The sequence below is a fragment of the Pygoscelis adeliae genome, unplaced genomic scaffold (assembly GCF_000699105.1).
Source record: "Pygoscelis adeliae isolate BGI_AS28 unplaced genomic scaffold, ASM69910v1 Scaffold427, whole genome shotgun sequence".
Classification (NCBI taxonomy): Eukaryota; Metazoa; Chordata; class Aves; order Sphenisciformes; family Spheniscidae; genus Pygoscelis; species Pygoscelis adeliae.
Window position 1 is genome coordinate 1,551,791 of NW_008825214.1, and position 19,173 is coordinate 1,570,963.

Sequence of the window (19,173 nt, forward strand, 5' to 3'; positions counted from 1 at the left end):
TAAATTTGCCTCTCTGTGGGCTCTGCTTTCAAAAGTGTGGGGTAGGTCTCATTGGAGTAAAGTAAAGGCAGGTGTTAGGATTAGAAAAATTTAAACTTGGAGAGCAGATGAGGGACAAAAAATTAAAATAAGACAAAATACACTTTAAGTTTTGCTTTTTAAACTTTTTTACTATTCTTGTTTATTTGGGCTTTCATAAAAGATGGTTAATTAATAAAGAAAAACAGTTGCTTTACTGTATGCTTTGCAACTGATAAATTTTTAATATTTTTGCAGACATAAGGAAAAAATTTTTGAGAAGAAACCTTTGAAATTCACAACATCTAGAAGTCTTTCAAAAAGATGCCCGTATTTATACACATTTGATAATATTCAAAAAAAGAATAATACATTAAGAGTGTAATAATGACAAAAATGGTGATAATCCTATGCTGCTTTACATGTACATTCATCATTTCAAAGTGCAAACATGCTATTTTCACCAAGACTTTAATACGGTTTAAAAAATGCAATGTACATTGAACATACAAATTTACCAAATGGAAATGTATATGTATTAACCTACCTATTTTGAGTTTAAAATATTGAAAAATGAAGGTAAAAAATATTGAAAGTAACAAGTCAAACAACTGACTGAAATTAATACAGCTAGTGCAATGGCAGAAGAACCTGGTGTGGGTTTTTCTGGGTTGATGCAGAGTACATTCAGAGTCACCAGATGTTCTACCCTGTCTGCAATGACATATTCTGAGATACTACAAAGGGTCCAGATATCTTAAAAGTTACACATTTCCTGAGTGAGAAGACTCCTATAGCCAGCTCCCATTTTCTTCACTTTCAACCGCAGCATTTTTTTCCTCAACTATTCCATTTTCATTGCTTGTTTCTTCTAAAACTACTACTAAACTTGACAGAGTTGTGTGAGGATCAAGCAGTTTCAGAAGAGGTATGTCCACCTTTCTCTCTTTAAAGACACGGTTCTGAATTGTCAAAGCTAACATAGAGTCTACACCCAATGATGAAAGTGGTGTATTCATGGTTAGTTCATCTGGGCTCGATAAGGTGAGGTCACTCACCAGTGAAATGATATAGTCTTCAGGTTTGATTAAGGCAGTATCCTGGGCTTGTATTTGAGTTTCCTCAGAGGTTTCAAGCTTGTTCCCTAATTCTTCTGACATAAGTGGTCTGAAGCGACTTTTCAGTGACATAATCCGAGAAAAAACATGATTAAATAAAACTTGAAAATTTAATTTGGCAATGGCTTGCTGCGGGTTATTCATAAGTAAGCTCTTCCTGAGATAGTCATGAATTTCATGCACTTGCAGAATGTCTATGCCCTTGGATTCCAGAATGTTCTGAATATGGTTTTGATTGAACAGTATGCCAAGGTTCAAAGCACCCCAGTTCATGGATTGGCCTGAAAGCCCACAGTTCCTCCTGTAGAGGCAGAAGACATCCAAGAAAGAGTTTGCAGCTGCATAGTTTGCTTGGGTGGAATTTCCCAGAAAGGAAGAAACAGAGGAGTAGCACACAAAGTAGTCAAGCTCCTGGCCTCTGGTAGCCCAATGAAGGTTTAGGGTCCCTGCTACTTTAGGGCTCAGCACTTTCTGAAAGTCAGCCAAGTTCAGAACTTCAAGACGGCCATCGTGTAAAACAACAGCACTTTGAAATACACCCTTGATTGGACTCCCTGCAAAGATTTTCGCAATGGACTGGAAAGCTTTCTCAACATCACTGGTCGAAGTAACATCACACTGCACGAACTCTACTTTGCTCCCTTCATACTGCTGCTGCAAAGCCTCCAGCTCTTCTTGCTTCTCATTGCTTGGAAATTTCCTGGAGAATATTGCAATACACCCTCCTCCATTCTTGGCTATGAATTTCACCGTTTCAAAGCCAAGTCCAGTGAGCCCCCCGACTACTATGTAAACAGCATTCTGCTTAAACAACTTCTTCTGGGATTCATACAATGGTATATCTGAAAGCATGGTGATGTCCTTCTGCCTTCTCAGTACAGCAAGTGGGACAGATTTGCAGGTGAAATAGGACATCACAGAGTTCATTCTTTCAAAGTTCTCAGTCTGCTGAAAAACAGAACCTGATAGACATCTGAACCGTTTCATATCCATGGAATTGATCCATGCATGCACAGCCTTTTGCAATTTCTTTAGAGGTGCTTTCTGGAAAATGCTGGTAAGTGTAAGAATATGAAAGCTGATATTTTCATGATCGATTCCACTGACATTCTGGATACATTCAGACTGTCGATTGCCACACACTATCACCACATCTTTAAGAAAGTACATGTGGTCCAGATCCTCCTGAGACAGCCTGTTTACTGGAGGAAGAATAACCAGGGCATTGCATAAGTTTATATTCTGGAACTTATCAGGAGTGGGCATTGCGAGTACTGTTCTCCAACCCATCTCTTCTGCTGCCACAGAAAGAACATGGCACAAAACTGATGATGGCTCTGTAGAAATAATACCCAATGTTCTGCCATGTTTCCCCTTGGGTAACCTCCGATTGAAGATTTCCCATGCAATGATAAAGTATGACACACAAGGGACATTCTGAAAGCATGGGAATTTCTTTACATTGAAACAAACTGTTCCTGGAATCTGAACACTGGATGACGCAGCAGCTGGATAACATGAAACCACGTGATCTCCCACTTTAACTTTCTTCACATCAATGCCTATTGCTCTTACTGTGCCACTGAAATCCAGAGCTAAAAGTCTGTGTTTGTCTACTGCTTGTGAATTCCAATACAGTGTATTACCAAAGTTACGACTGGAAACACTAATGGGAAAATAATCTTCTGAGTGGAGACATATTTTATCCACTTGAATGTCAACGCTTTGTTTGTCAAGCTGAGTAGCAGTGCTGGTGGGTAATTCAGCAGACAAGTCTTTTGCTGTGTACGGATCAGAAGTGTACAAAGTGAATGTTTCTGACTTCTGGAGAGATCTTACAGGTTGGCTGTAATCTGCATCTACAAAAGGTGTGCGTCTGATTTCAGCCATATAAATTCGCCCTTGGCTGATGCAAATTTCTGGATAGTCCGTACCTTTGTATTTGCCAAGAACATCTGCTAGCACTGAGATGTCCAGGGAACTGGAAGAGCTGAGGTCAATAATCTGAAATGTGATTTCTGGAACTTCAACAATACAAGTTCTGGTCATGCCATACATTGCAAACCCACAGTTAACGTGGTCTACGTTTCTTTCTGTTGTTCTGTAGGTGATAACTCTGACTGAACAGCGAGACTTTTTCTCTCTTAATGCCACAATAACTTGGCGATAGGCTTCACAACACTTTGCCAATTGGTCTACCACTTTGCTTGGGAAATCTTCATTTAACTTTTGAATTCCCCACAGGAACAGAATTTCATCATAATGCTCAACCTCTGCTCTCATTTTGTTCTGTGTGCGGCCTTCCAAGAGGGCTTCCCAGTCTTCATACATAACATATCTCGAATCAGGATGCAAATATTTTTTTAGCTGCTCAGCTATCCCAAATTTGTCAGCAAACACTAGGACTCTGGGCATAGCCCCCAGATGTCCAATCGTCTGTGAAGGAGAAACTTCTTTCCACTTATTTTCAAACATGAACTCATTGTCTCTGGAAGATGCTTGCTTCATGAAAGTGATGGCAACGCGCTTGAGTTCGGCCAAAACGGAACCACGTTTGTCCATAAAGCACCCACAGACCTCTAGGCAGTTCCCAATGGGTTTGCTTGTTCTCATATATATCATCATTTCTTCCTCCAGCGGTCGGAGCACCACCAGGCTACCTATCCCTGAAGGAAAGCCTGCTCTGGACTGGAATGTCCTTGAGGTCATGACAGCGGTCATCTGCAGAAAACAGTCGAGCAGCACTGGATGGATACAGTAGTTGTACATCTCTCTGACGGTCTCCTTGTTCACCTTTATGCTTGTTATAGCTTCCTTTAGTTCCTGGCAATAATGCACATCACTGAGCTGCCTGAATATGGAGCCGTACTGAAAGCCAACCTGAGACAGTGCTTCATAAACCTCCTCTCTGCTAATCACTGACCTGCATCTTTGATAGATGTCTTGGAAGGAGATGGTGCTCTCTTCCACCACAACTTCAGTCCCCTTTTTAACTTGGCCTGTAGCATAAACTGCGTGGGAGGAAGAGAGTATCTCAAAGGCTGTCACTGCTTTTTGTGGACTCAGTTTGATACTCAAGACTTGGGAACTCTGTGTGAGAACACACGGTGCAGAAAAACTGATACTCATCTGGCAAGCACTCAGAGGCACTTCAGGTCTTGAGCTGCTCATCACAGAGGCCAGACCAAGCTCCACATAAAAAGCGCCAGGGACTAAAGCCACACCATTGTTCTTGTGTTCATATAAGTACGATGTCGTGTCCTGAGACAGCAGGCAGCTAAATTCCATGTTGTCACTGTTTATGCCATAAATCAAAGGATGACTGGAGCTGACGACTCTTTGATTTGTTTGTTGACGGATATCCAGAAAGGCCATGAGTTTTTTGCGATCAAATTGGTACCGTGGAATGGCCACTGGAACACTTTGATACCCATTATAAAAGTGCTGCCAGTTGGGATTATATCCCAGTTCAAACAGATTTCCTACCAGGGTAAAGAGTGTCTGATACTCTGCATCAGTTTGCAAAGAAGACAACACCTTTGTGCCTTTTCCTAGAGTTTCCTTTATGTTTCGCTGCAATGTTCGGTGAGGACTTATTTCCACAAACACCACATTTTCCCTGTCTCTAGCTGCAGTTTTGATGGCTTGAGTGAAAGCAACAGGCTCACGAGCATGCTGGGCCCAGAATTTGCCCTGAGCAAAGTCCTTTTCAGAAGCAGCCACCCCCGTTAGTGTTGAAATCACTTCAATTTCCCCCTTCTGTTTTTCTAAAGGCTGTATGTTCTCTTCCAACTCCCCAAGTATCATATCCATGCTGGGGCTGTGGTACGCAGCTGGGACATTTAAAACATGAAGAAAGATGTTTCTCTGGCTGAAAGCTTGAGCTAAATCTCTCTGGACAGCATCCACAGAGTCTGAATTCCCAGACAAGGTGCAGGAAACTGGGCTGTTGAAAGCTGCAATGCACACCTTTCCCGAGTAGTGATGCAAATGTTCAGCAATCTCTTGAACAGGGATGTTTCCAACCACCAACATTCTGCCACTGGCAGTCTTTGCCTGCAGCCTGCTCCGGTGATAAATCACTTTGACTGCATCTGCCAGGGAAAGGTACCCAGCAAAATGCGCAGCAGCAACTTCCCCTATTGAGTGGCCAACAGCAGCGACTGGCTTAATGCCCCAGTATTTCAGAAGGGAAGCTAAGGCAACCTGCAGGGTAAAAAGCATGGGCTGGGAAAGCTCTGGATTCAGCAAATCCTTTGGGCTATGACGTCTTGCTGGCAGGAGGCTGATGGGAGCGTGTTCCTGAAAAAGCGCTTCTATTTCCTTACACTTGTCTCTGAACACTGGCTCTGAGCTCAGCAGTGTCTCACTGAACTCTTTCAGCGTTATGCCGTTGCCACAGAACACAAACACCAGCTGTGGTTCCACCTTTGACATGACAGGTTCAGTGCTCGCTGCCGACATAACCTCTTGCTGCAAGTGTTGGAGAGAATTTGTGACAAATGCTTTTCGGTACCTGTAGTTGGCATGGCTTCTTCTGCAGGCAGATGTATAGGCCAGGCTTGGGAGAGTTACGGAGTTTCTTGTGCTTAGCTGCTCAGCTGTATCGGCCATTGTCATCTGAAGAGAATTCCTTGATGCTGCTGACAGCAGAACTAATTCAAGGGGCCTTTTAAAGGCAGGAAGAGGCTCTAGCTGCTTAATCTGCCTGACTACAATGTGAGCATTGGTTCCTCCAAATCCAAAGCAGTTGATGCCAGCTACTCTTCCATACTCACTGGATTCTTCCCAGGGCTCTACAGCTGTAGGAATTGCAAGGTTTAATTTCTCATAATTGATGCTGCTCATCTCCTTCGAGTAATGCAAGGATGGAACAATCTTTCCATGATGCATCATCAGAAGCACTTTGATTAACCCTGCTGCTCCAGCAGCTGATTCAGTGTGGCCAATATTTCCTTTCACTGAACCAATTTTCAGAATGGAAACTTGTGAAGACCTGTTTTTACAAATGACACCACCTAGGCTTTCAGCTTCAGTAGGATCTCCAGCGGCAGTTCCTGTGCCATGTGCTTCAATGTACTGCAAAACTGAGGGATCAACACGAGTTTCATAAATGCTGCGCAGTAAATTCTCTTGCTCTGTTTGAGACGGTCTTGTGATTGGAGTTGTGGACCTACCGTTCTGATTTACTGCACTGATATTTATAACACCCCAGATTTTGCTGTAGTCTTCCTTTGCCTGTTTCATAAAAAGGTAAAATTATCTTTAATAATCTCATGCTTTCTCTGTATAAGGGAAAAAAAACAAAACAACAAAGCCCAGAACAAACAGAGCATAATACTAACTTTTAAACACATGATCCCTTTCCCATGCTAGGGGAAGTGCATAAATGCTTAATAAATGCTTTCTTAATCTTAAGCTTGAATTGGAAAATCTTTTCTGGAAAAGTAATTATTAGAGCTGAAAATACAGAATTCAGGTAAGCAACCAGTCTTATTTTAGGCTGCTTCATGAGCAATCTTACCTTTTTCAGTGGTTTGAGGAAAACAACACCACAGCCTTCTCCCCTTCCATAGCCATCTGCCTTTTTGGAGAAGGGTTTGCTTATTCCCTCTGGAGAGATCATTTTTGCTTTACTGAGAGATACAAAGGTGCGGGGATCTATTATGCAGTTCACTCCACCACAGAATGCTGCCTCACAATCTCCTGGAGTAAAATAGAAACATACTCATGTTGAGGTGTCCAGGATGATAGACAGAAACAGTAGCAATCCTCATTTCTTTGTCCAGTATCTCTTCAGTCCCATTACCTGATTTAATCGCTTGCAAGGCATAGTGCAGAGCAAAAAGAAAAGATGAACATGCAGTGTCAATAGCCAGTGATGGTCCAGTCAGATTAAATGTGAATGAGACCCTGTTAGCAGCAATGCTCATTGCTGTTCCGGTACCATCGTAATGATTTATTTCACTCACTGCTCTGCTTGTTATGATTTCATAGTCTCGATTCATAAGACCTGTAAAAATATCAAATACGTGTCACATTAACCCAAGCAAACAAAAGGGATGTACAGCTCTAAACCTGATAGTGTGTTTTGATTTTCTGTTTTAATAGTAAACTACATGGCATCAGTGTTCCTATGGTGAAACTTTGCTTCAACACAAGTCAAAGGCAAAACTCCCAGCAATTTCCCCTGGACCCGACCTTCACAAACATACCTAACACTTGAAATTTCTACCTGCACAGTAAATGACAGGCCCTTCCTGATGGCTTAGCTCATTGTATGATGCAGTTAAGCTCTGTGTAGCCTGCTTAGACTCCTGTATCTCAGTTTGAGAGTGGTTGTTTTGGTTTAGCTATGGGAATATATATTAAGAAGTTACAATGAGGACAGTTGGGATATAAACGTACAAGACATTAGCTTCAGTTCCTCAGATGTACCAAGTTAAAGGTCACAGCATAAACTGCATCCAATGCTTTTTATTTATCTTTGGTTTGCTCACTGTTATCCAGTAAGACAGAAATAGAAAAGAAGAACAGGGCCTGTGAGCGTTGTGTCCTCTTTCTGAGAACACATATGCTTGAAATACAGTGGATCCTCAAGTCCACGGGCATGTGTGGAAAATGCAGGACATCTATTCAGAGAGCAATGAATAGTCTCCTCTGTGAAAGAAGAGCATGTTTCAGACTAAAAGTTAATCTAAAGAGTTTGCCCCTACAGTTACATCAGCCTAACTACCCCAGAAAACCCCTCTTAAAAGAGACACAGATTACACCAGCAAAAATGTGCTGTTATTCTAGCTCCTTGACAAAATAAGCAGTTGGACAAGTGCACCTTGGTAGCATCCTAATATCTACATGAGGATTTCTGCTGATTTAAAAGGATCTTAACCTGCACAAAACCTTAACCAATGTTATACTGGAAAACAGTATACTGGAAAAAAGTGTAGGCCTGGCTCGACAGTATCATTCCTGTGAAGGGTTGGGTTGGAGAGGCAGTTTAACTGTTTCCTGCTTCAACTGCAGTGCCTGAAGACACTAAGAGGAGCACCTAAAATAGATACATGAATTATATAATGAACTAGAGTAGCCTATTAATCCTTAGCAAAAATCACCAGTAGTATCATAGCACAGTAGCCTTAAGTTCTCCAGTGCTAGATTCATATGTAAAGTTTATGAAGGAGTGTTCTAATCTTTGTGAGGTTCAAACAGACATTTTTCACCATGAAATTTTCATCTTACCAACAAAAACGCCTGTTTTTGTGCCACTGACAGCTTCTACAGGGACTCCTGCATCCTCCAGGGCTTTGTAGGTGCATTCTACCAGTAACTTCTGTTGCGGATCCATGCGTTCAGCTTCCAGATCATTAATCCCAAACAGGTGGTTGTCAAATGAATTAAATCTAAAATACACAGACCAGAAAATGGTACAATATATATACAATATGAATTTACTTCTAGACTCAAAGTACACACTTTTTGCAATTTCATGAAAAGCAAAGCAGTAACTGGTCACAGTTCCCATTATGAAATTCAGAAGAAAATGTTTATAGGCCAAGGATGTTTTATGTCCCACCACAAAATATGTATTTTTATCAATAATTCTGCATTTCAGACTTTCTAGCAAAACCAGACTTCTTACTTTGTCTCTAAATTGTCACACCTGCACGTGAATTAGAGCTACGTGTCACCACAAGCACAGGATTAGGTCCTGAGGTCCAGCAAAGCTGGCTAACCTTCAGGCTGAAACTGGAGGAGACTTACCAGGCAGTTCTTACAGCTCAGAGTCCATACTCTGCCACCTTCCTCCACAGTCTGTAGTACTATAGACAGTATGAATTATTTGGCAGGCTGGAGCCCACCTCAGATCCAGTATATGCATAATGCATGTGTACTTCTGTATACCCAAAATGCAGACACCCCCGTCACATGACAGGTGACCTCTCAACACATGGTGGGTATGTACATACATGTTCGATTATGTAATGAAAGGTCATATGTGTTCCCAGCCATGTACATATGTGCTTAACACAGCCTGCAACTACATTTGCTCATCAATGTCACACACCAGGAACTCCTGCACTTTGACAACTGCATGTTCATCATGTGAGATAAAAGCAAGCCAGTTCCTAGGTCCCATTTATAAGCTCTCCCTGTGCCTTGCACCCTCTGAAAGGCTGCACACATTAGTCTAAGTACAAAAAAAATTGGTGGCACAGCATAGCAACAGACTCACTCATTGAGAAGAGCAGCTCGTGTTGTACACATTTTTCCTGGCTTATCGTCTGGATCATACCACTCTTTGGCATTAAATCTCTCAGGGGGGATTTCTACTGTGCAGTTTTTGCCTTCCTCCAGGACTTTCCAGAAATTGTCAATTCCATCACCTGTTGTACAAAGGTTTTAAAGTAGGTTAAATTATGTGCTCTCCCTCCCCATGCAGACTCGGAAATGCACACTCAGTTGCAAGGAACTCCCACGAATAAATCTAGGTTGCTCAAGTAGAATCACCAGAGAAAGAAATGATCATTCTTTGGTGAGAGGAAAATGGAAAGGCATGACTGATCCCTTCACTGCTTGCCTAAAAGCGAAGGAACCCCACAAAATCCTTAACCTTCTGCCGTCCCCATTTCCCTACCATGTCACTGCATCTACTATATACATGCATAATGTCCTTAATGACCACATGGGTATGATGAGGTCTTTCTGTATCTGTACAGCACCGCTCCTCAAGCAGCTCCACTGGCAGCAAAAGGTCATCTCTGGACAGTAGCTCTTTGAAGATGGCATTATCTTGCCATCTTCATTATAATGCCATCTCTGGCATTATATATATTATAATGCCAGAGGCATTACCCTTTGTCCCTAACACTAGAAGGGCATCTAAATCAAACATAAAAGTATGTGTATATTCAACGTCCAACACCTCACTACTGGATTGTGAGGGACCTTGTCCTTACTGGTTGAGATCCAGAGCTCCAGCTCCAGGCATTGAGGGTATGTCTAGGCCCTCCTCTTATCCCTGAAACCAACACACTGGTCCACATTTGTCCTCCTCTCAGCTTCCACTTCCCCCAACATACATAGTGGCCGCACCCACACTCACTTTGGAAACAGTCCCTTGCAGGTGCTAATTTGTGGCATGCCCAAGCACTGACCTGCAGAGCTCTAATTGACGTGGGCCAGCACTGGGCTGGGGACTGTGCTAGCAGTCAGTAACAGTGATCGCAAGACAGCATTCCCACCTAAGCCCTCCCATGGTTAGTCCATCATCACAGACACAGCCTCAGACACTAGCCAGACATGGGGTAGTTTAACAGCTCCCATCACTCAACGGTTCTTTTGAGGCGAGTTCAGAAATGCAGTTCTGAGCATGCACAGTGCAGGATCAGGACACATGTTCACTTACTGCATGGCGGTAACGAGCGGTGTTCCCCAGGGCTCAGTATTGGGGCCAGTTCTGTTCAATATCTTTATCAATGATCTGGACGGGGGGATCGAGTGCACCCTCAGTAAGTTTGCAGACGACACCAAGTTGGGCAGGAGTGTTGATCTGCTCGAGGGTAGGAAGGCTCTGCAGAGGGACCTGGACAGGCTGGATCGATGGGCCGAGGCCAACTGTATGAGATTCAACAAGGCCAAGTGCCGGGTCCTGCACTTTGGCCACAACAACCCCATGCAGCGCTACAGGCTTGGGGAAGGGTGGCTGGAAAGCTGCCTGGCGGAAAAGGACCTGGGGGTGCTGGTCGACAGCCGGCTGAACATGAGCCGGCAGTGTGCCCAGGCGGCCAAGAAGGCCAACGGCATCCTGGCCTGTATCAGCAATAGTGTGTCCAGCAGGAGCAGGGAAGTGATCGTGCCCCTGTACTCGGCACTGGTGAGGCCGCACCTTGAATACTGTGTTCAGTTTTGGGCCCCTCACTACAAGAAGGATGTTGAGATGTTGGAACGTGTCCAGAGAAGGGCAACGAGGCTGGTGAGGGGTCTGGAGAACAAGTCTTATGAGGAGCGGCTGAGGGAACTGGGGTTGTTTAGCCTGGAGAAAAGGAGGCTGAGGGGAGACCTCATTGCTCTCTACAACTGCCTGAAAGGAGGCTGTAGCGAGGTGGGTGTTGGTCTTTTCTCCCAAGTAACTGGTGAAAGGACGAGACGAAATGGCCTCAAGTTGTGCCAGGGGAGGTTTAGATTGGATGTGAGGAAAAATTTCTTTAGTGAAAGAGTGGTTAAACATTGGAACAGGCTGCCCAGGGAAGTGGTTGAGTCCCCATCCCTGGAGGTATTTAAAAGACGGGTAGATGAGGCGCTTAGGGACATGGTTTAGTGGGCATGGTGGTGTTGGGTTGACGGTTGGACTCGATGATCTTGGAGGTCTCTTCCAACCTTAATGATTCTATGATTCTATGATTCTATGGCGAGGTAGTTAAGAACAACATTTCTGAAGAGAGTCCCTTTACTGGCATGTCTGGACCAAGAAATGTCTTGCATTAGTAAGACAAATTAGTATTTAATGCTTGGGCAAGAGATTGCTGCTACGTATTTACTAGCACTTTACTATATTCAGAACCATTCATGTTTGCTCACAGTTAGCTATGGGCCACATAGTTATCGCTGTACTAGATATACCTGTTGAATTCTGGACAATGTGAAGCCAGGAACTGAAATGTGGTGAGGGCAAGAAAGAAAACAAGGAAAGGGAGAGACTAGCATGGTCACCTTTAGGGCTGAACGCTGACTTGCAAGGACAGAACTGTATTTCACTCTCTGGATTACTATAATGTAATAAAGCAGGAAGCTTTCTTTTAGTAGGACCCAACCTATTTATATTACAGGCAGAGCTGGTGATATCAACAGGCCCTCGATCTGTCCTGTCCCTATGGATGCATAGTCCTGCAACAATGCACAATCATCCAGCCAGTGCACATGCATTAAGCTCAAATCATCCCAGACCCATACAGTTCGTTTGTATGACTTTCATGTGTGCAGCTCAATGCTCTGCCCACAGCCAGCACTGAAGGCCTGTCTGTCAGCGGACAAATTTGAACCAATTCGTTTCCACCACAGCATGACCTTTTAAAAAGATCCTACAAGTAGCAAAGCAACAAATTCTACAGAAGTAAGGGAGGAACATGTTGTTTTCCTCCATTTCAACATTAATAAATGTCAGTGCTTTTCAATGTTCACTCAGCAGCCTGCTTTGCTTTTACCCAAAACTTACCTCCAGGAAAGTTGCATCCTATTCCCACAATAGCAATTTCATCTGCAGTCTCGATCTCCATCTCCTGGGCTGCACAATACAGGTATAAGTGTCAGCCAGCTCAAACAATTATGCATTTATCATTAAATAAATATTAGGTTAAAAGGTGACCTTCCCGCAAACGCACATGCTTGTTCAAAGCTTGATTAATCTTGAATGATCTGTTATTGCTTGTGATGAGAAATGACACTCCCCACAGGTGACCAAAGCTGTGCGGTATTTTTCTTGTCTCTACTTTTAGGGAGAAATCCCTGATTAATTGCCCAGACTCCCTCATTCACAGACACTTCCTTTTTACTCTTTAACCTCTGCTACTGCCACCAGCTGATCTGCTCTTGAGCCTCTCCCTAGGTCAGTCCTGCTTCACTTCTTGCGTACAGAAGTGAATTGTGCATCGACCAAGGCACACTTTCAGCTCTATCATGTCTATCTTATTCATAAAGCAGATCTCCCAAACAGACTCTGCAAATTATCAGTTAAAATCAGACCACCTAAACAGGCAACAGATGATCAAGTAGCTGAAGGAACAAAAGGTGCATCTCCCACACCCTGGAAAAGTGCCTGGAAAGGAAAACCTTATTCAGAGCTCTGCTTTGCTGGATCCCAAAGCTGCCTAGCTTTTGTCTAAATCAGCTTCCTCTGTAGTCAGAGGTTAACCCCCGTAGACCACGCTCAAAGCCACCAACAGCTACAAGATCTCTGTCTTCCTGACAATGCGCAGTCTCCAGGTAGCCCCACTACAGCCATACGAATAACTGGCCTTTCAGCTCATTTGCAGCTTCACAGGGAAAGGTTTTTGTTGTGAAGCAACTCAAAATAAAACATGAATTTTTTTCAACAAATTAGATGGCAAAGAAAAAAATTGTTTGGGATGAAATTAAATACCTCAGTATAGAATTTAAAGCTGATTTTTTTCCTTAATTCTGGGAAGGTAACTTGTGAGATAAAAATCAGTTCAATTCAATTAATTAGAACTCACTAGGATGCCCATCTCAGAACCCTTCAGCCCTCCTGGACTTGCTTCAACCCACAAAGAGGAGAAGATTCATGTTGAAAGGGATTTTTGGGGATTCTTGGCAGTGGTGACAGATTCTCATCTCAGTGATACCACAGTAGGTCCCAAAGAGCCCTTGTCAGTTACTGACTGACGGCAGTGAAGCAGAGATGAGGTTGTTTTACAGCCCCACACATCATTCATAGTTACCATTTCTTGGAGGTTTGCTTTGAAACAGGAAATTAAAAACAACTGCTCAGATTCACACTTTTAAAAATTTACTTCTCAGTTCCATTAACTAAGACAGAGAAAGTTAAAAGGCCACCTAGCAAAAATAAGGAGACCAGAATCTGGCTTTCTAGGAGTAAATTCTATTTTACCAATAATATAAATTCTAAAATGCTACAAAAATTGTTTTCTTTTAGTTCTTTCAAAATTGTCTATGATTTCTATGTTTTTTCTATTTCATATTTTAATTTTGTTGCTAACCTAAAGCTGCAAAGCCCAATATAGATACTTTTATCATGAAGGTACTTTTAAGCATTGTTCCTAAGTTAGCACTTAAATAGCATATAATGGAAAAATAAAGACCTTCCGATTTTAACATAACATATGTCTTTGACATCTACAGAGTTATCCAGTGAGCTATGTAACTCTTACCTTATATCATCCCAGTAGGGTGTACTAATAGGCTGAGTCTGTGGAAGTTGTTTATATAGCATTCTGTGAGGTTTCATTTTCAAATACGCATGCTAAAATGTGGTGAAAATGTTAACGCCTTTCAAGGGAAAAAAAAGCAAATGAGTCATGTGATTAGTCAGGTGCCCCGACTAAAGTTCAAAATTACTTTCCTGAAGTAGTAAATTCTTGATGAAATCAGGTTTTACACCAGGGCAGGAGTAAAATCTCTGTCTTATCTAACTTGTTAGATATATTAGTTAGCAAAACAATAAATCGGAGATATCTTGCCATGAAATAGCCCATAGATCTATTGTAGCTATACTGGATTTCAATAGCTACACCAGGATTTAAGTGCATGTTAGGCACTTAAAATACAGCTTGATTAAAAAAAAAAGAAAAATTTGCTTACCCAGCAGTCATCTAGTCCAGAGGTGAACTGACAAGATGCCTCTATCTTCAGCACAAAAGATCCCTGAACTCCTGTTGTTGCCATCCTGTTCACACACAAAGTGCTGCAGGCTGAAAGAGCAAGCAACATGTTCTAGACAAGCCTATGAGATTCTAGGTAGACACATTATGCACTGTGTCCTCCTATGCATTCAATCTGATTAGCAGGCCCTGAGCACACCTATCTCAACCAACATGAGTGGGCCATTTCAAAACACAGCATTGATGACATTCATTTAGCCTTGTTCTGGTTGACACTGGAGATGGTGACACCTGTTTTCAGCCATTAGCCAGAGCTAATAAATTGTTCACCATAATGAGGTTCCAAGTCATCTGTCCTACAATGCTCCTCTAGGCAGCAGGGAATCACTAGGGACGTTTGGACCTTCTACCCTGAACTATTTTGATATTTGAGTCAGTAACTGAGATAAAACCCTTAGTCTTGATTGGGAACAAGAATCAATCATTTCCACCTTCCACATGAACACCCTAGCCTCTAGGCTGCAGAGCCAAGCTCCTTTGTGCTTGCCCTTTTAACATTCTCTTCATTCTCCTTATGCAGCCACTCAGCTAAAGGGACTCATATCCACGCTCTACCCTTCCTGGATAGGGGCTGTAACCAATAAGATGCTATTGAAGAACTTGGCACCTCTTCACCTTGTTGCTGTTCACTTCTTTTTAACTCCAGGTACACAGAAATACCCATCTGCAGCCTGCAAAACATGAGATGATCAGTGCCACCCAGAGTTGTCATTTCCTCTTGTTTACTGGTAGGTAGGACTTCTTCCCACTCCTTAATCTCTGCATTTGTTGTTGTTGTTCAGCCTTCTGAGGCTCCTGTCTCCTCATCCCACTGGGGGACAATAGCCACCTATCTTTACCTTCTGGATTCACTGCTAAAGGCTGTAAACCTATCAGCTAGGTGAGTGTCTACCACCCAAGTCTTAAAGTGGACCTACCCACCAAATGACAGTTAATCACTCTTTCTGGCTATAGTCTCCTTATAAATCCACAGTTCTCTTCAGCAAGCAAGGTCAAAATGACACAAGTCCCAAAGGTTTTGATTTACCCTTCCTTTCTCCCAGTAGAATCGGTGGGGGTCTACCAACAGAATTCAGACAGTGCTGGGAATATCTGGAAATTTCTACAGTGCTGGAAGAAAAACAAACAAACAAACAAACAAAACATTAGAAAAGGAGGCCTGCAATATATCATGGTTCTAGAAAAGCGAATTATCCCCTTACTGACTCCACACCAGCCTAAGATGACTGATGGTGCCTCTGAGTCACCTGTTTCTTCCTGCAGGGCCTTCCTGGCCCAAAGTGCAAGGCATGGTTATGTTTTTCTGCCCCATACACAGAGAAGCTGTATGCAAATGGATAGAGGATGCTGATCAGGTACAGTTAGGGAGCAATTCCTCCAAAAATTCCCAGTTCACCCAGGATAAAACCCAAAAGAGAAGTACCAATCTCCCTCGCTGAATTTTTTTAGAAAAGGCTAGTAGTAGTAACTTCTGATTTCTTCAGAAATGGTATAGACACCATTCATCCTACCCTGTGGAGAGCAACAGGTTGCTGACCTTTCAAATTCCCTTCTGATGCTATGACAATGTGACAGACGTCTCTGTACCTCACAGAAGAAACTCAACACTTTTCAGAAGTGAACCACAATGAAGAAAAATCTCTGCGCTAGATTTCCAGAGTGGGCAGCAGCGCAGAAGTGGCCCAGCTCTGCCCCTCATAATCTGAAATTGCGGAGATCAATTCTTGCTGCCATGGCAAAGCTAGACAGTAATTTTTCTTTATAACTGGGTAAATGTGGAGGTCTGTGGTGGATTGACCTCAGCCATCAGCTAAGACCCCACCCAGTCACTTGCTCACTCTCCACCCAGTGGGATGGGGGAGAGAATCGGAAAAAGCAAGTTAAAAACAGTTTAATAAGTGAAGAAAAAGGAAAGAAAAAAACCAAGTGATGCAAAGGCAATCAGTCGCTACCTCCCACCAGCAGATTGATGCCCAGCCAGTCCCTGAGCAACTGCTACTTTGGAGAAACTCCCCCCAGTTTTACTTCTGAGTGTGGTATGAAATATGTCTTTGGTCAATTCAGGTCAGCTGGCCCAGCTGTGTCCCCTCCCAGCCTCTTGCCCATCCCAGACCACTGTGAGTGGTAGAGTGAGAAACAGAAAGACTTGATTCTGCGCAAGCACTGCTCAGCAATAACCAACCCCTGTTGGTCACAGATCTGAAACACAGCACCACACAGTCTGCTGTGAAGAAAATTAACTCCATCCCAACCAGACCCAGGACACAACCACATACATGTACAATGCACCAGCACAGCACAGGAGTCTGCCACAGAGCATAAGGACTTTTGGATGGAAGAAAGATGGGTAAGCAAAAGGCTGCATGCAGCCTTTAGATACATAGTAAAGGGGAAGATCTAGGTGCCTCCCTGTTTGTATGTGTAGCTCGGCAGTCACCCTGAAGTGGGTGGTCAAGGGGTCTCAGGCAAAAGATGCAGCAGTTCTGCAAGTTCGACTTTTGGCGTTGTTTGTAAACATGAATCCTCTTACGGCTCAGACCTCAGCTGATAACCAATGTTTTTCTATATAGTGTACTATATAAAAGAAAAGAGCCTATGGCTTCCCACGGTGTCAAGAATTCACTGGCAATTTTCTCTCCCAGTCTGTGGCGGGGCTTTTTCTGGGCCAAGGCATGTTATGGATGTGGCAGAGGCTGGACTGAGGCCAAGGACTCTCTCTGCTGCATTCATAAAACACAAAGAAATTACATCATGCTGCCCTGAAGACCTGGATCTGCCCTATGTAAAAAAGTTTCTCTTTGAAGGTAAAATAAAGTTACAACGTACTTTCGTTTACGAATTCTATGGGGCATACCCTTCCAAAACACTCATAATGTTCAGTGTTGATACAGCTACTTTTAAAGTGCAAAATGTCATAAACTTACAATTGCCCATGACCATAATTACAGACTTTACACCGAAGTCACATAAAATAAAAGAGCTTCCCAAAAAGTTAGTTGATTATTTTTCCCTTATTATAATGACATATTGAGCAAAGTTAAACAATTTATGATTTTTTCTGAAAGCTGTAGGAAAGGTTCAAAGTGTCAAGTGAAATGGCATTTCTTTACACCTTGTGTTGTAGGAAATTAACCTAGAAGGAATCATAATCTAATCTTTGTCACCTGCATATTTTCCTGCATGACCTAAAAACACACCAATAAAAAACCAAGGAGAATCAAAAACGCCCCTTTGAACCTTCAAAATCACAGAGAAGATCCCATTCAGAGACAGATATCATGATATTGCTCCAAATAAAAGCATAAAGATGACGCATACTTGACCCAATATCCCCCTATGGAAGGATTACCTTGCTGATCCCTCAGCAGGGCACTCGCCACCAGGGTTATGTTATCTTGCGCATCTTGCGTGACAAGAACTCTCCGAGAAGGGCAATCATGAAGCTGAGAAAGGAAGACAGGTAATTACAGATGTTCAAGGAGGCTTTGGGAGAGGAACAATAATGTACTGCTGTGCCAAAACTACTCACTCCTTTGGTCTGCCTGCCTGCTGAGGTTCTGTTCCACATCAATATACAGTCCTCCCAAATAAGGAAGAATGGATTGGTTTGTTGGTTTTTTGTTTATTGATTTTTTTAACTCAGCCAATTCACAATAATGCATGAGACCTCAAATGGATTTGAAATAGAATCATAGAATCATAGAATAGTTTGGGTTGGAAGGACCTTTAAAGATCATCTAGTCCAACCCCCCTGCAATGAGCAGGGACATCTTCAAATAGATCAGGTTGCTCAGAGCCCTGTCCAACCTGACCTTGAATGTTTCCAAGGATGGGGCATCTACCACTTCTCTGGGCAACCTGTTCCAGTGTTTCACCACCCTCATCATAAAAAATTTCTTCCTAATATCTAGTCTGAATCTGCCCTTTTTTAGTTTTAAAACCATTACGCCTTGTCCTGTTGCAACAGGCCCTATTAAAAAGTCTGCCCCCATCTTTCTTATAAGCCCCCTTTAAGTACTGAAAGGCCACAATGAAGTTTCCCTGGAACCTTCTCTTTTCCAGACTGAACAACCCCAACTCTCTCAGCCTTTCCTCACAGGAGACATGTTCCATGCCTCTGATTATTTTTGTGGCCCTCCTCTGGACCCGCTCCAACAGGTCCGTGTCTTCCTTATGCTGAGGGCTCCAGAGCTGGACGCAGTACTCCAGGTGGGGTCTCACCAGAGCAGAGCAGAGGGGCAGAATCACCTCCCTCGACCTGCTGGCCAGGCTTCTTTTCATGCAGCCCAGGATACGATTGGCCTTCTGGACTGCGAGCACGCATTGGTGGCTCATGTCCAGCTTTTCATCCACCAGTACCCCCAAGTCCTTCTCGGCAGGGCTGCTCTCAATCCCTTCATCCCCCAGCCTGTATTGATACTGGGGGTTGTTGCCCCGACCCAGGTGCAGGACCCTGCACTTGGCCTTGTTGAACCTCATGAGGTTCACACAGGCCCACTTCTCGAGCTTGTCCAGGTCCCTCTGGATGGCATCCCATCCCTCTGGCATGTCGACCGCAGCACTCAGCTTGGTGTCATCTGCAAACTTGCTGAGGGTGCACTCGATCCCACTGTCTATGTCAT

General features: G+C 43.2%; 1 protein-coding gene across 1 annotated transcript; it reads right to left on the bottom strand.

Annotated features, from left to right (window-relative positions):
* Nucleotides 1–809: 809 nt before the first annotated feature.
* On the bottom strand, nucleotides 810–12,409 carry LOC103921203 (lovastatin diketide synthase LovF-like). The gene is made up of 6 exons (XM_009329130.1): nucleotides 12,349–12,409; nucleotides 9,370–9,520; nucleotides 8,376–8,536; nucleotides 6,946–7,149; nucleotides 6,661–6,842; nucleotides 810–6,374 (listed from the first exon to the last, which is right to left on the bottom strand). Exons 1-6 carry the CDS (start codon nucleotides 12,407–12,409, stop codon nucleotides 810–812), a joined length of 6,324 nt encoding a protein of 2,107 aa, XP_009327405.1.
* Between the last annotated feature and the right edge of the window lie 6,764 nt (nucleotides 12,410–19,173).